The sequence below is a fragment of the Sodiomyces alcalophilus genome, assembly GCF_042370955.1.
Source record: "Sodiomyces alcalophilus JCM 7366 unplaced genomic scaffold ACRALscaffold_4, whole genome shotgun sequence".
Lineage (NCBI taxonomy): Eukaryota > Fungi > Ascomycota > Sordariomycetes > Glomerellales > Plectosphaerellaceae > Sodiomyces > Sodiomyces alcalophilus.
The window spans coordinates 1,260,451-1,275,655 of NW_027263535.1; the positions used below are offsets into that span (position 1 = coordinate 1,260,451).

General features: G+C 55.3%; 8 protein-coding genes across 8 annotated transcripts; 6 read left to right on the top strand and 2 right to left on the bottom strand.

Annotated features, from left to right (window-relative positions):
- Positions 1 to 213: 213 nt before the first annotated feature.
- Positions 214 to 4,322, top strand: ACRALDRAFT_1076803 (uncharacterized protein; the record flags this gene model as incomplete). The annotated part of the gene is made up of 4 exons (XM_071018539.1): positions 214 to 830; positions 912 to 1,086; positions 1,158 to 3,589; positions 3,678 to 4,322. Exons 1-4 carry the CDS (start codon positions 387 to 389, stop codon positions 4,320 to 4,322), a joined length of 3,696 nt encoding a protein of 1,231 aa, XP_070874704.1. The 5' UTR covers positions 214 to 386.
- Positions 4,323 to 4,814: 492 nt separating this feature from the next.
- Positions 4,815 to 5,572, top strand: ACRALDRAFT_2041985 (uncharacterized protein; the record flags this gene model as incomplete). Its single annotated transcript, XM_071021203.1, has 2 exons — positions 4,815 to 4,971; positions 5,067 to 5,572. 2 exons carry the CDS (start codon positions 4,815 to 4,817, stop codon positions 5,570 to 5,572), a joined length of 663 nt encoding a protein of 220 aa, XP_070874705.1.
- A 523-nt stretch (positions 5,573 to 6,095) lies between these two features.
- ACRALDRAFT_2105161 (uncharacterized protein) lies at positions 6,096 to 7,053 on the bottom strand (the record flags this gene model as incomplete). Its single annotated transcript, XM_071023228.1, has 3 exons — positions 6,096 to 6,393; positions 6,447 to 6,828; positions 6,924 to 7,053. The coding sequence occupies 3 exons, from the start codon at positions 7,051 to 7,053 to the stop codon at positions 6,096 to 6,098; spliced, it is 810 nt and encodes a 269-aa protein (XP_070874706.1).
- A 235-nt stretch (positions 7,054 to 7,288) lies between these two features.
- Positions 7,289 to 7,833, bottom strand: ACRALDRAFT_211134 (uncharacterized protein; the record flags this gene model as incomplete). Its single annotated transcript, XM_071023514.1, has 3 exons — positions 7,289 to 7,634; positions 7,690 to 7,716; positions 7,760 to 7,833. 3 exons carry the CDS (start codon positions 7,831 to 7,833, stop codon positions 7,289 to 7,291), a joined length of 447 nt encoding a protein of 148 aa, XP_070874707.1.
- Positions 7,834 to 9,304: 1,471 nt separating this feature from the next.
- ACRALDRAFT_1064287 (uncharacterized protein) lies at positions 9,305 to 9,919 on the top strand. Its single transcript, XM_071016943.1, has one exon. It carries the CDS (start codon positions 9,355 to 9,357, stop codon positions 9,559 to 9,561), a length of 207 nt encoding a protein of 68 aa, XP_070874708.1. The 5' UTR covers positions 9,305 to 9,354; the 3' UTR covers positions 9,562 to 9,919.
- Positions 9,920 to 10,023: 104 nt separating this feature from the next.
- Positions 10,024 to 10,879, top strand: ACRALDRAFT_1064286 (carbohydrate-binding module family 50 protein). The gene has a single exon (XM_071016942.1). It carries the CDS (start codon positions 10,149 to 10,151, stop codon positions 10,716 to 10,718), a length of 570 nt encoding a protein of 189 aa, XP_070874709.1. The 5' UTR covers positions 10,024 to 10,148; the 3' UTR covers positions 10,719 to 10,879.
- Positions 10,880 to 12,503: 1,624 nt separating this feature from the next.
- Positions 12,504 to 12,827, top strand: ACRALDRAFT_1071095 (uncharacterized protein; the record flags this gene model as incomplete). The annotated part of the gene is made up of 1 exon (XM_071017827.1): positions 12,504 to 12,827. The coding sequence occupies one exon, from the start codon at positions 12,504 to 12,506 to the stop codon at positions 12,825 to 12,827; it is 324 nt and encodes a 107-aa protein (XP_070874710.1).
- Positions 12,828 to 13,755: 928 nt separating this feature from the next.
- ACRALDRAFT_2027381 (uncharacterized protein) lies at positions 13,756 to 14,703 on the top strand (the record flags this gene model as incomplete). The annotated part of the gene is made up of 4 exons (XM_071020461.1): positions 13,756 to 13,762; positions 13,958 to 14,038; positions 14,071 to 14,085; positions 14,252 to 14,703. The coding sequence occupies 4 exons, from the start codon at positions 13,756 to 13,758 to the stop codon at positions 14,701 to 14,703; spliced, it is 555 nt and encodes a 184-aa protein (XP_070874711.1).
- Positions 14,704 to 15,205: the final 502 nt, after the last annotated feature.

Here is a 15,205-nt window from a genome sequence, read left to right on the forward strand (position 1 = left end):
GTACATAGGTACATGACTAAATTACATAAGCACTCGGAGAATAGCTAACCCGAACCTAGCCATCCCATTAATTACGCGACCTCTGACGCGAGCCCCGTCTCGACGCGACTCCCCATGCGTGTCTGTCACGTCCGTTCACCGAATATCTGGGACATAATTACCCCCCCATGTCCTCCATGTCCTCCTCATCCTACTTTTACCTCCCCTCTCATTCTCCCAATATCATTGCCCCTATAATCTGCTCTATACCTTGATACCTTCTTCATTCTCGCATTCGACTAGTTGGGACCATCCACCTCTTGTTGCGTACAGTATTGCAGTACCAATCCTTATCTTCCTTCGCCGCTGTGTCTCTGCTTTGTTGGTCGTTGTTCTAGGGGCTCACTATGGGCGAACATCGATCCCCTTCGGTGCGGACACCGGGGCCTGCCAAAACCCCTTCCGGCAGCACCCAGCGTTCCATCACAAGCTTCTTTTCCAAACCCACATCTTCCGCCAAACCCAAACCACCCCATTCCGCGTCCACCACCATTGCCACTCCTACTCCCGCGCCTCGCGGCGGTTCGCGAGCTCGAGGTCTCAAGGAGTCGACCAGCACATTCAATTCGAAAACCAATCCTCGTACCATGAACCGAAGATCGTCCACCTTGACCCCCGTTCCCAGCGACGCCCTCGAGGGCCCCAGCAGCTCCCAAGAGAACATGGACCTGGACAGCATCAACGTCAAGGTAGAGAATGGCCACGACATGCCCTCGCCCATTACGCCTGCTGAGTTTTCCCGCCGCCAGACTGGAGCTGCCTCGGCCTTGCACAGCAGCCCTTCGCGGAAAGTATGTGGTCACAACAGTCGGCCAAATCTCTGTTCTCTTCCTAAATCCACCACGCCGGCTAACTTTCATCTCCCCCGACAGACCAAAAAGGCGATCAATTATGCCGAGTCTTCTGATGACGACGAAGATCCTTTCGAAGCCCTCGAATCCTCTCGCATCCGTCGGCGTGCGAGGTCTCGCACCGTCGTACCTGATGATGATGACGAGGATGCCTATGATGATGCCGCCGACAACGAGCCGCTAGACGAAGATGATGGTAGGATACAGACCTTGCTCTATTCAGATATCAACGGTGAAATACGTCGTTGCTAATACATAACGGTGTAGACATGGTAGATTTCGTCGTGTCGGACGAGTCAGACGACGAACCATCGTCAAGGAAGCGGAAACGACCGGCCAAGAAGGCGTCCGCCCCGCGAAAGAGAGTCGCCTCGAGCGCTCTTGACACGGCAACTCTCGCTCGTATGATGGATGACTCGGAGGACCTGGATCTGGACGACCAAGACATGCCTCCCCCATCCACTGCCCAGCAATGGCGCTTTGATCCCAACGCTCCTCGCTCGCTCACCAACGGTGCCCCCCGCCCGCCTCCTCCCCGCGCCACCCCTTCGTCTTCGTCCACAGGCAAGCAGAAGGCTCACGCCTCGGAGCCTCAGGAGCGGTACCCCTGGTTGGCTAACATCACGGACATCAACCGGAACCCCCCAGGCCACCCCGACTACGACCCGGGAACCATCTACATCCCCCCGGCGCAGTGGAACAAATTCTCGCCCTTTGAAAAACAGTACTGGGAGATCAAGCAGAAGCTCTGGGATACCGTCGTCTTCTTCAAAAAGGGTAAATTCTACGAGCTGTACGAAAACGATGCCACCATCGGCCACCAGCTCTTCGACTTGAAGATGACCGACCGCGTCAACATGCGCATGGTCGGCGTGCCCGAGAGCTCGCTCGACATCTGGGTTAATCAATTCATCGCCAAGGGTTACAAGATTGCCCGCGTCGACCAGATGGAGTCGGCCCTCGGCAAGGAGATGCGGGAGCGTGGCGGTCATGAACCCGCCAAGAGCAAAAAGGCCGACAAGGTCATTCGCCGCGAGCTGTCCTGCATCCTCACCGCCGGCACCTTGGTCGACGGGAGCATGCTCCAAGACGATCTCGCCACCTACTGTGCCGCCATCAAGGAGTCCGTCATCGACGGTATCCCCCACATGGGCATCGCCTTTGTCGACTGCGCCACCGGCCAGTTCCACATCACCCAGTTTGAAGATGACGTTGACCTGACCAAATTCGAGACCTTCGTCGCCCAGATCTCCCCGCGGGAGCTGCTCTTGGAAAAGTCCCACATCTCCACCAAGGCCCTCCGCATCCTGAAGAGCAACACGTCCCCCACGACCATTTGGAACTACCTCCGGCCCGGCCTGGAGTTCTGGGATGCGGAAACGACGCGCAGGGAGCTCGTCAGCGGCGGCTACTTTGCCGTCGACGGCGGCGAGGAATTGGAAAAGTGGCCCAAGGCGCTGCTGGCAGCAAAGAAGGAGGACCTGCTTATGTCTGCCTTGGGCGCGCTCGTCCAGTACCTCAGAAACCTCAAGATCGAGCAGAGCCTCCTGTCGCAGGGCAATTTTCAGCGGTACAGCCCCATCAGGCGCAACGGCACCCTCATCCTCGACGGCCAGACGCTCATCAACCTCGAAATCTTCGCCAACAGCGTCAACGGTGGACCCGAGGGGACCCTGTTCACCCTGCTGAATCGATGCGTCACCCCGTTCGGGAAGCGGCTGTTCCGCCAGTGGGTGTGCCACCCGCTCTGCGACATTCAGCGCATCAACGAACGGCTCGACGCCGTCGACATGCTCAACTCGGACAGGAGCGTGCGCGAGCAGTTTTCGTCTCAGATGACCAAGATGCCCGACCTGGAGCGCCTGATTTCGAGGATCCACGCCGGCGTCTGCAAGCCCGACGACTTTGTCCGCGTCCTCGAAGGGTTCGAGCAGATCGAGTACACAATGTCTCTGCTGGGCACCTGGGGAGGCGGTCAGGGTCTCGTCGACCGGCTGTTGGCATCCATGCCCAACCTCGACGAGCCGCTGACCTACTGGAAGACGGCGTTTGACCGCAGCAAGGCGAAGGACGACAAGATGTTCGTCCCCGAACGTGGCATCGAAGAGGATTTCGACGAGAGCTACGACCGCATCGAGGCCATCAAGCAGGACCTCCACAAGCTGCTGGAGACGAAGAAGGCCGAGCTCAGATGCAAGACGCTCAAGTTCACCGACAGCGGCAAGGAAATCTACCAGCTGGAGGCGCCCAAGTCGCTCAAGGTGCCCTCCAACTGGCGGCAAATGTCGGCGACGTCGAGCGTCAAGCGATATTACTTCCCGGCGCTGACCGAACTCGTGCGCGACCTGCAGGAGGCCGAGGAGACGCATTCCCAGATCATCAAGGAAGTGGCTTCGCGCTTCTTCCGCCGGTTCGACGCCGATTACGAGACGTGGCTCCGGGCCATCCGCATCATCTCCCAGCTCGACTGCCTGGTCAGCCTGGCCAAGGCGTCGTCGTCGCTCGGCGAGCCCAGCTGCCGCCCGCAGTTTGTGGACCAGGAGCGCAGCGTCATGGAGTTTTCGGAGCTGCGCCATCCCTGCATGCTCAACACGGTGGCCGACTTTATCCCCAACGATATCCAGCTCGGCGGTGATTCGGCTCGGATCAACCTCCTGACGGGTGCCAATGCCGCGGGTAAATCGACTATTCTTCGGATGGTGAGTTTTTTTGGTTTCCATTGCTTTTTGTTTTTTCCTCAGCCCGACTAACGCAATTTAGAACTGCATTGCGGTGATCATGGCGCAGATTGGATGCTACGTCCCCGCCCGTAGCGCGAGACTGACCCCGGTAGACCGCATCATGTCCCGCCTGGGGGCCAACGACAACATCTTCGCGTCCCAGTCGACCTTCTTCGTCGAGTTGTCGGAGACGAAGAAGATCCTCTCGGAGGCGACGCCGCGGTCGCTCGTGATCCTGGACGAGCTCGGACGCGGCACCAGCTCGTACGACGGCGTGGCCGTCGCGCAGGCGGTGCTGCACCACGTGGCCACCCACATCGGCTGCGTCGGCTTCTTCGCGACGCACTACCACTCGCTGGCGACCGAGTTTGAGAACCACCCCGAGATCCGGCCGCGGCGGATGCAGATCCACGTGGACGACGAGGAGAAGAAGATTACGTTCCTCTACAAGCTCGAGGACGGCGTGGCCGAGGGCAGCTTCGGCATGCACTGCGCCGCCATGTGCGGGATTAACGATCGCGTCATTGCGCGCGCAGAGGTGGCGGCCAGGGAGTGGGAGCACACCAGCCGGCTGAAGGAGAGCCTCGACAAGGCCAAGTCTGGGTGTTACATCCCTCTGGGGATGCTCAGCGACGTGGCCGGCCTGTTGCGGGGGGATGCCAACGCCGAGGCGGGCATTGATGTGCTCCTCCGGGGCATTGCGGCCTTGTAATCATTATTTGACTTGTAATTTTTCTATCAGTGGGAATAGGGGCGGGATGTATGGACTACGGTGCAAAGGCTCGGGTTCTTATTGTTTTCTTCATTCAGGGGCGCTAGGACTGGTGGCTGGCTCCGGAGTACTGGGGGATAAAGATGGGAAATTCTTATGTAACTATAGATGACAGAACTGGCCGGACTGACCGGTAAGAATATGAGAGAGAGGAGAAGAAAAGAGACCTCTGTATTATATTACCATCTGCTGAATGGGAATACTGAGAGAATTCCAGACGATTGACGATTTGCTCGGTGAGCGGCCCCTGAATGGATGACATAAGCAAGTCCGGGTGTCTCGATTAGTAATCGACCCGGAATCGTTTGTCGAGGTCTTCGCATAATGACGGCATTGCAACGAGGTTTGTTGCTTTTTAACATAAGACGGTGTTGACTGCCTCCCTTCTTCCGACACCTCACCGACCAATTGACCCGACAGTATCACAAGACCATGGGCTCCTCATCATCCAAGGCCGCACAAGGGGCAGCGCGTCGGTTCCCGACACGAGCCCCTGGTTCCGCCCTCCCGGCTTCTGCGCGACAGCGTCCCCCCCAAGCGCCACCAGGAGCAGACACTGAGCCGAACGCTTCAGCGTACAAGAGCCAAGGTTAGCGAGTCCAAGGGCTTTTTTCAGCGTGCTAGCAGCAATAGCAAGTCGACGGCCTTGAACTGACACGAATATATCCTTTTCCCACCGTTTAGGAACCCCCTCGGACGAAGCCGACACAGACATCACAGCCGATTTCTCCCGCCGGCTACACGAAATGGGCATCGCGAAACCGAACCCGACCTACTCGGCCACCTCCCGCGTAAACCTCACCCCGTCGCCGTCATCGTCGCCGTTTTCCTCTCCGACGCAACAGGGGCGCGACTCGCCGGCTCCCAACGTCCTAGATCCGCCCACGCGGGGCTCCGGGAGGGCGGCGCCGCCGGTGTACCCGTCCCCCTCGAGCAACCCGACGCTGGCGGCGTTGGAGGCGCGGCGGGCGCTGCAGGGCAGGGCGGACGCCGAGTTTGATATGATAGGCCGCAAGGGCAGTCTTGGGAGGGAGTTTTTGGATCTGAATACCATTGTGCAGATGCATTTCCTGCGCGAGAAGGGCGTGCCTGATGCGGATATTGAGAGGAGGTTTGATCTTAGGGAAGGGGTCGTGAGGAGGTTGGGGCGTAGAGGGGTTACGACGCCTGTTGTTGCTGGACAGGAGTAGGGTGGATTGTAGAAGTGGTTTGGGGTGGAATGGATATCCCGGTGTGCGAATGGCGAGTCGTGTCGTGAATAATGTTGGGACATGAATGTAGTAACAAAATGTACAATATCAACTAGATCTACACGTCTCATGAGTATGGGCGGTTGTTTCGATGATGGCAAAAGTCACAGAAGTGATATAAGGGACGATTCAACGCAAAGACTAGCATGTTATACGTTATATTACGAGTGTGCATGTTTACTATAGACAACATATTATGCAAGCACGGCATGCTGTTCTTGTAATGTAAAGTAAACAAGAGAGAACAGGGTAAAATCATGGCACAACGCTCCGCTGGTTATCCCCAAAGTACGTTCTCGCAGGCCATCGAAAGAACAACAACGCATACAAAAACCAGTACCCAAGAAAACGCCAATGCTAAATCTCATAACACATCGACGAGGGAGGTCTTTCGGATCATTATCGGTGGTTGGGAGATGTGATCCCCTTCTCTTTTTTCCTTTTCTTTTTGTTTTGTCTTTTTTCACCACGCAGCGTGACCGCCGTCGATACGAAGGTCGGAGCCGGTCATGAAGCTGCTGGCGTCGCTGAGAAGGAAGACGGCGGCGCCGCGGTACTCCTCGGGGGTGCTGAGGCGGTTGAGCATGTTGTGCTTGGGCCACTCGGTGCGGCGCTCGGGGTAGGTCTCGAAGAGGTTCTCGACCATGGCGGTGACGATGTAGCCGGGGGAGATTGTGTTGACGCGGATCCCGTGCTCGCCCCATTCGGCGGCGAGGTTGCGGGCAAGCTGGATGACGGCAGCCTTGGAGGCGTTGTAGACGCTGAAGCGAAGGGTCAGTCGTTATTCCTTTGACAGCCGGGAGAAAATACATACGGGCAAATGAGACCACGGTTGGCAATGGTACCGCTCATGCTGGCAATCATGACGATGCTACCCTTGCACTCGTACTTGACCATCTGGCGGGCGACGGCCTGGGCGGTCATGAGGACACCAGTGACATTGACGCCCAGCATCCTGTCGGAGTCCTCGAGGGTGTAGTCGAGAGCCGGGGTCTCCTGCTGGATGCCGGCGGCGGCGATGAGGCCGTCGAGACGGCCGTGCTGGTCGGCGATGCCCTCGATGAGGGCGTTGAGGTTCTCGACGTCGCGTACGTCGGTGCGATGGTAGAAGAGGGCGGTGCCGAGTTCATTCTTGGCGCGCTCTGCAATCTTGGCGAAGGTGGGATCCGGCTCGAGGAGGCGGTCGACGGCATGGACTAGCAAAAGGGGATGGGGGCGGGTTGGTCAGTCGGGTACTCTCTCTGGGCCGGCTGGAAGTAAATGAATATGAGGGCATCTTCTTTGTACTCACCGATAGCACCGGCTTCAAGGAGAGCCTCGGCTTGGGTGAGACCCAAGCCCCGAGCGCCGCCTGAGACGACAATGACCTTGCCCTGGAGGCTGAACTCGGGCAGGCGCGAGGTTTGCGGGGGAGTCGGCATAGAACCCATGTCTGATGAGGAACGGGGAGACGATGTACGAGTGGGAGAGTAGTGGAATGGGCGTAGTTGAGTATAGAGGCCTGCGGCAGGTCGAAGCGTAGGCGTAGTGTTGGGGTAACTGGATCGTGAGGTGAGAGCAGTGATCCGGGTGGTGAAGAGACGTCGTGGTTGGAGCCGGGAGATGGAGAGAGAGCGAGACATGATGGGCGACTCGTAGGGTATCGCAGGCCGTCTTTTATGTTGGAGGAGAGACGAGCAAGACGAGGGACGGAGGGGGAAGAAGTGGGTTCAAATAATGCCGTCGTTGCGTAAAGGGTCCAGAGCAAAAGTAGTGTAAGAATCGCCGCCGAGCGGAGAGCGAGTAGTCGAGACAAGGTGTAGGGAAAAAAAAGCAAGGGAAGCGGGGACGACGATGGCGGCGACCACCGAACGAGGGTAGTACGTTTAAGGATGCTGCCGAGGCGACGGACGGGGCTTGAGAGCTCTCCGGGATGTTTCCAGGAGTGGAGCAATCGAGCATGTAATGGTACGGATACAACGCACATGTACCTTGTCCACCTTTGGCGCCCAATTCCCCCTTGCTCTCCCGCGTTGGGAGGGAGGAACGGGCCAGTCAATTCGTCTCCTTAGGCTGACGCATTCCCAAGGGTGGGGGGAGAGAAGCTCACGCGGACAGCAAGGATCCGGTCAACAGGGTCCGGCCAACAGGGACCAGGGCCGGTACGGCTCAGTGGCGGGGATAATGGGGGATGGGATGATCCATTTGGCTCCCAATGCCATGAGGTGCCTTTACGCCGATGAAGCGTCATAGAACGGTTGATCGTGATCGTGATCGTGATGTTGAGAGGGAAACTGAAGAACCACGACCGACCTGTACCACCACAGTATTTACGAGCTCTTTGCATTCGTCACACAGAATGAGTTCAGATGCTATGAGACCCGTAATATCCGATCAGAGACATCGTCATCGACCAGAGGGTGTTTCTGTGGATGACTTGAAGCGCGTGAACATCTGGGTGGAGTCGCAACCTCATGGGAACGGAGCCCCACATACAATTGCATCAAAACTACAGAAGACAAGCTTTTACCGTATGATTCCAATTGTCCGCGCGGGGGGAAAGGAGTTGGGAGTTGTGCTCGGTAATTGCTCCAGCACATGGGATTTGGAAAGGGTCCCGATCCCTTTGGAAATGGGGATGAAGGAGGACAATACGAGACTCTGTACGGACAAGCCCGACAGGCTGGCCAGCTGTGGGGTAGAACGGCGCCGAATTGCGGGGTGCTGCTTACTACCACCGCTTATCTGTCCAGAGCTTAATTCTCTGTGTGGAGTCCGTACCGATGACCGACTCGGACGTCGTGGCTCGTGATATCACTCGTACGTTGTAACGTACTTTGTACCTTTTAGTCGGGGTACTGTCGGCTTTCCTCTTTCGGAAATCCCGCTTTTATCCCGCTTTTATTCTCCTAGCTTCCTCTCTCACCCTCCTTCTTTGACCGCTCCCTTCTTTTGCGAGCTCATCGAAGCCATCGTGAGGTGCTAAAACTTCCTAAATCGGCAATCCGTTCCCATAAGCAATGTTGTGGTTGTACGTGTTCGAATTTCCGGAACCCACAGAATGTATCACGCAATCGAAAAGTCTCTGGTCTCGACGCTTCCATCTGCTCTTCTCATGACCTGAATTTTTTTCTTCTTCACCCTGCATAGCTGTCTCGGTCTGGGTACTTGCACCTGGATCTATTCCCCAGTCCTGTCCCTTGGTCGGTTCGTGTACCGGTCAATGTCCCCACGGCAGACGGAGATGAGCGTCGGTGAACATGCCGGCCACGTCAACTACTAGTTCTTCCTTTTTTGCATGTCTCAACAAAATTACATGCACAAACTGAGGTGCGAGATTTGCCACTATCATGCCTTCCCAAGCACCACATCACATGACTGACCTTTTTCGGTCTCATTTATTCGTAACATGGTGCGGAACTTCTGGATGCAGTAATTACCTAATTGCGGCCTTACGAACGTTGACGACGACCCACAAGCTACTTCCTATTCTGTCGTTCGAATCCTCTTCTTTTCTAAAAATAATCGCCACGTCGGCACAGAAATGACTTGCCCATGTCCTCTTCTGGCCTTTGTACACGTGTAGGGATGTTCCCTACCTACTTAAAATGCGGGAATCAAAACAGTCCACGCACCCAATTCCCCATGTTCTCTCTCCCCTCTTCTTATCGCCCATCTTTTTACCCGCACCGAAAGCTTTCCATTCCATCCCCGTAGGTATCCTATAGTCCCTGCATATGCCAATGTGCACCAAGTCCACGCTGGCTGCATTCAAACTTCGCGAGTCTTTATCTCATGAGTTGGCCAGGGACAAGCGTTGTAAAGCAACCGCGGCAGTGCAGTGGGTGGATTCACCGGTGACCGCAACGTCTTGTCTTGTCTTTGAAGACGCAAAGGGAAACGGGCGGGTCACCATGCCGGGCGTGCTACCGGTCAAGCAGGACAGGTAGTTGCAGCCGCGCTCGCGTTGTACGAAGAAGATCCGATCCCAATTTTCCATCCAAACGTTCTAAGAGACGGACCAATTCGAGATTTGCCAGTTCGGAAATGACAAACTCGTTCGGAACCAGCACATTTCACCGGACCCTAGGGTGTCGAAACATCGTCCGGAGCGCGTAAGAAACGGATGAAAGGGGGTCGTCATGGAGTCGTGGTGTACATGGTGTACGAAGTGTAGTGTACATACTACACTAGGTGAATTGATGTGCTTCGAAGAATATGACGCGGCTCCTTGATCAGAATAAGTTTGTGGTGCTGTGTTGACGATCCCAAGTTGGTCACACGAGATCCACTATTTTACTCCTGTTCATGCGAATGACGTACTTGGATGACATAAGCCGCACCGGAACGGGCATCCCAACTTCCCAGCGATGTATGTATCCTCGGTAACTCTTCATCTCCAAGAAAGGAACCATCACCTGTCTTGCCCTCGAAATACGCCGTCAAAGCATCTGCACTCGACTTGCAATCATTCCAACAAAAATCCAAACCGCCCTCACGGGAACACGTGCTCAAAAAAAAATCATTCCCACCGACAATGTCGCGCTTCTCGCACTACGACACGGACGAAGAGCGACTGCCAGAAGGCATGACGCGCATAGGCTACGACGCCGACACGCAGACGTACACCTACCGCGACGCGGACGGGAGCCACTGGGAAGGCGCTCCGGGGGCGCAGTACGGGCGGCTGACCCGTGTGTCGAACGGCAGCAACACGACAGGACCAGGGCTGCAGGGAACAGAAGAGAGCGAGCCTTTCATCCCGGGACTGGAGCCGTGGGAAGTGGAGAAAAAAGCGTGGCGGCAGGCGTGGGCGCCGCTGTTCAACTTTTTCATGCTCGTCGGCCTGTTCCTGATCGGCGTGGTGTGGCTCCTCTACCGATCGCGGGGTACGGTCCCCGCCGAGGCGGACTGCGCGCCGGGCCAGGCCGAGTATACCATCGCCAAGGGGGATACCTGCTGGGATATCGCGCAGGAAAAGTCGCTGAGCCTGGAGGAGCTGCTTGCTGCCAATGAGGGATTGAATTGCGACAAGCTTCGGGTCGGGAGAGTGATTTGTGTTCCGAGGTCAGGGACAGACGACCAGCCGAAGAAGGAGGGTTCCTGAAGGTTACGTGTGTTGAAGGTTGGGTGCGAAGAACAACGATGACAGCAATAAAGTGGTCGAACAACATGGCGAGTTTGCAGATTGATACCTAGTATGCGTTTTCTTGAACAAAGTCCGATATATTCATTCAAAAAGAAGTTGGTGTCTGGGATACTACCTGCAAATGGGAAGCGCAGACGCAGCGCCGTGTCTATCCAACCCCTGAAATTGGCGCTGATAGGGGATGCAGTTGAGAGGGAAGCATCCTAACACTAAGCCATTCGGCAACTTCCCGGGCGGGTCTAGTGGGCGGGACCACAGTGGAGGCACGCGACAATCGTCCAACAGGTACGTTTTTTCTACACTATGATTCTGTTGCAGAATATGAAATGAGATTGCTATATGTTCGAGTATAATATACCACATATTTCGTTTCTTTCTTTCTTTTCTTACCCTTGTTCCCCCATCAAGTATACTGGTAATTGTGATTAATTGATTACAGATACGGACAAGAGTCGGATGCGACGTCTCTAATTGTGTCTTTGGTTCAGTGTGTTGTCTTGACTATCCGGGCGAGACTCCAAAGGGTTTCTGGGGCACCCCTTAGCGCCGATTTCCCCAGACTTCCCGGAGCCACTTTTCGCCATGGCATCCGGGGAAGTGGGCGGAAATGTGCCAAAACGGCGTGGAATCTCCACTTGCCCAGCGATCCTTCTCTTAGTGCCAGTGGGCCCATTCCCAGTGTGGGCCCTCCCCGGACTGCCTGCCCGTCGGTGTGCCGCCGTAAAAAAGGGGAAATATCTCATCCATTGCAGGACAGTCAGCATAGAAATGGCTTCAATGGCGTCCGCAATCAACTCGGATGATATTATTTATTTCAGACTCTTCGCATGCATTATACGACCTTGAAATAAGAAACGAAGAAAAGGAAACCTGCCCGAAATCATTCAGTCAACATACAAGTACAGGCAATAAACCACCCACCCACTGCTCATTTTCCCGTACACTACATGAATCCAATGACGAAACATCACCTTCTCGTCGAAACCTTGTGCCCTCGGCGTCGCGTGTGCTTTTGGCCATCAGCCAGTCACTGCCTTCCCTCACTGGTTAGAGTTCAGGCCATTGGTCAACGTTGTGGCACATCTTCTCGTGATGGAGGGCCCAGGTTCAATAACAGAGTTCATCTCCCGGTACAACCTCACCTGCTTCACGTTACACCTTACGACCTTGTACTCTTCTCTGCTTCGCCATGTCTCCTTACCCCGCACTCTTCACCGGGCCACGCAGGTCGAATGAGTCGAAACGGCCGGCGCCTTCTCACGTAGGACGAGGGAGAAGCAATAAGGTGAGGTGGTGTGCCCCAGTTCGCCTCGCCCCCTTCATAAAACGGTATTCTGTCCTTTTCCTCTACTCTCTCGTGTGCCTCTTCTCCTTCTCGTGACACCATCACCGCTCTGCACGAAATCAATCCGTGCCATCTACGATTTTCATCAAACTACGCTTATCCGAATCATCCTCCTTCCGCGATTCTCTTCCTTCATCTATACGAACCGAGTTTCGACAAACACCGCATCTTACAACAACCAAGTGGAATATCCAGGGAGCCAGCCGACTTCTACACCCTAAGCCGCTGTCTACTCCTGCCGAAACAATCGCCACATCTCACCAGTTTATCAATATTCTTTGACAAAACGTACGTTTCCCATCGTGTCCTTGGTCTACTCATCGTGGAGGATCTACCCACTGTTAAACGGAACCCCAAGTCTAACATTTGAGTTGTTCTCAGACAAGAAACCCATCGCCATGTCGATCAAACTCGCAATCCAGTCGGGCGAAGCCATCTGCTACGGAGCAGCCACCATAGGCGGCCTCACCCCCTTATACTTCATGTACCCGGGCCACGACCAGCGCCTGGCCAGCCAGACTGCCAAGTGGGCGCCTCGCTGGGAGAAGAACATCAACTACGTCTACCCGACGACCGAACGGGCAATCAAGCGCGTCGAACCACCCGTCGCCCGCACCGTGCGGGCCGTTGAGCATCGCTTGCCCCTCGAGAGGATGGCCAAAGGCGTTGAGCGCCGACTTCGTCCTAGGTTCGAGGGGATCCACCAGCCTATCCCGGCGTAGATTGTCATGGTGTAGATTAGCTATCGTACATTGTATCTGAACAAGTTGGGTCAGGCCAGGTGGAAGTGTATGGAGGTATCCTGTCGGTTGGTATGGGCTATGCTCAGGACGCGGATGTGAATACGAGGACCAATGGTTGGAGCGGCTGGATGGACGACGGTCTGACTTACAAGTCCAACTGGGCATGATATCGCACTGAACCTCGCTTGAAGAGGGAACGATTATGAACAACATTATACTGAACGTTATTCTTGTCCATGGAGTATCATTTGGAACACGTCTATACTATGCATTGACTTACGGGCAGGCTCTGCATTACCCAAGGTCATGCGGAAGACCAACTTGGCAAGGAGAGAACTACAAGAGAATGAAGGAGCAGACAGGAGGCAAAACGCTCACATAAATCGACCTACTGCGGCATAGACCCTCCTAGAAATCGCCCAACTTATAGCCCAAGGTTATAATCGATCACAGAAAACCTACATATTCTGTTGGCGAAATTATCACAAAATGATAAGCCATGGCTACCTTGAATCCCGGGCATCTAGGTAACCGATGGCATTTTGCTTGGGATCCTGAACCTCAACCACAAACAATAGACGGAGCGTCTGCATTTTTGCAAGTATCGCTAGATGATGGCTAATCCCCAATCTGGGCTGAACCAAACCAAGGGGTTTCGATCTCAGGAGAGTACTGAGGTGGTTGTGGTCCAAGGCCCAAGAGAGAGACAAACCGGTCTCTTGGATCAAAGCCTTTGCATGCTGCTAAGCTGGATTCGGGCATCACGTATGCCTGCTCCATACCGAGCCTTCGACCATCCGGGGTTGAGACTGAAGGCCGGACTGAGACGGCGGCCTATAAAGAGTCGAATCCTGAGCATACTCCCCTTAAGCCGTCTAACCATGACCTAAGAACCTTCGTTCCGAACATGCATCGTAAGACGGGGATTCTGCGATGCATTCTCCTCCATCGGCTTCTATTCGAGATCGCCGACCGCATCAAGAGGGCCACTGGCAGGCCGCAGACTATCCAGCCCTGGCCACGAACCACCACCCGCTGTCTATTGTCACCTCAATCATACCAAGTGTTTCCTAAAGAGGGAGATGATCGAGTAAAGAACGTAGAAATAGGGGCTGGATTGAGAGCCAACCGACATGAGATGCAGAAGAAAGAGACTTCTTTCAGGAGTAGCAGCGATCAAATGGAGCGAGGTACGTACCTATTCGTATATACAAACCTGTAGCCACAGCGCCACAATGTAAGTTGTGGCGCAGCTTCGCAGCTGGGACCATCCGAGAACTTCGAACCTCGGTCAAGATGCTTCCCATCATCACCGGACCAAACTTATTAGATGGGAGTAATCGTTCGGCGAATTCAATGCCACGCGCCCTCCAAGTTACCATTTCGAACCTTTTATTGGACAGATTGCTTCTCCCCCCGTAACGATCCCAATTCTCTAATAATCCGACAATCGAAGGCCGAGTTCTCCAATCATACTCCCGCGACGCGCTCGACGACGACGACATTACCACCAACTTCAAACTACTCCGAACCAGCCGTGCCCCCAATGCGCCATCTTCTAAGACGGACAAACTGGAGAGCTGCGACTCCCCGGGCATACACGACCAGCTCACAACCCGGGCGCCCCTCAACCTGTCCGCAAAATCGTCGTACCCAAACCCGCCAGCAGCGCAAGAACAATACCAGACGCGACCGCCTCCAATTCCGCCGCCGCCGCGGCAGCGTCATCAACAAGGACGAACAAGCCAGTCGCACCCGCTTCGTCCGTCGTTGCACCGAGGAGACAGCCCGCCCCTTCATCCCGCCTGAACCCGGCGAGCCCGGAATACAAGAAAGCCTACAATCGTGCCGCTAGGCGCTGGACGGCTGGACTTATCGCCCTGCCGATTTTCCTCGTTACTTCCTATGTGCTTTTTAATAGACGTGAGTTTTGCCGTTTCTTTGCCTAGTTGTGCTTCTCGACTTCGCGACGGAACATAGAATCACGAGAATGGCTTGGAGACTGACGCCGGTGTTCCGATTATAGTTATCCTGGGCAACGAGCGAAAGGTGATGAAACGGCCCCCTCCACCGGGGCAGGCAGTGCAGGACGAGGTGTCGTGATAGACGGGCGGATGGATTGGGGATGGCATTCCTCTGTTTTCGCAGGGTTGGCCGCTTCCTGCCGAGCGCACTTGATTCGTGCCCGAACCATCTCGTCGAGCGGCGACCAGGCACCCCGGTCTGATAAGGTCTTCTCGTAACACTTGCCTTCTGGGGGTCTTCCATCCGTGAAAACTACTTGGCTGCTCTCTTCTTCCCAGGAGCTGGGACTCGGCAGGTTCGTCAGTGGACCATTCTGACTTTCCAAGACTCGT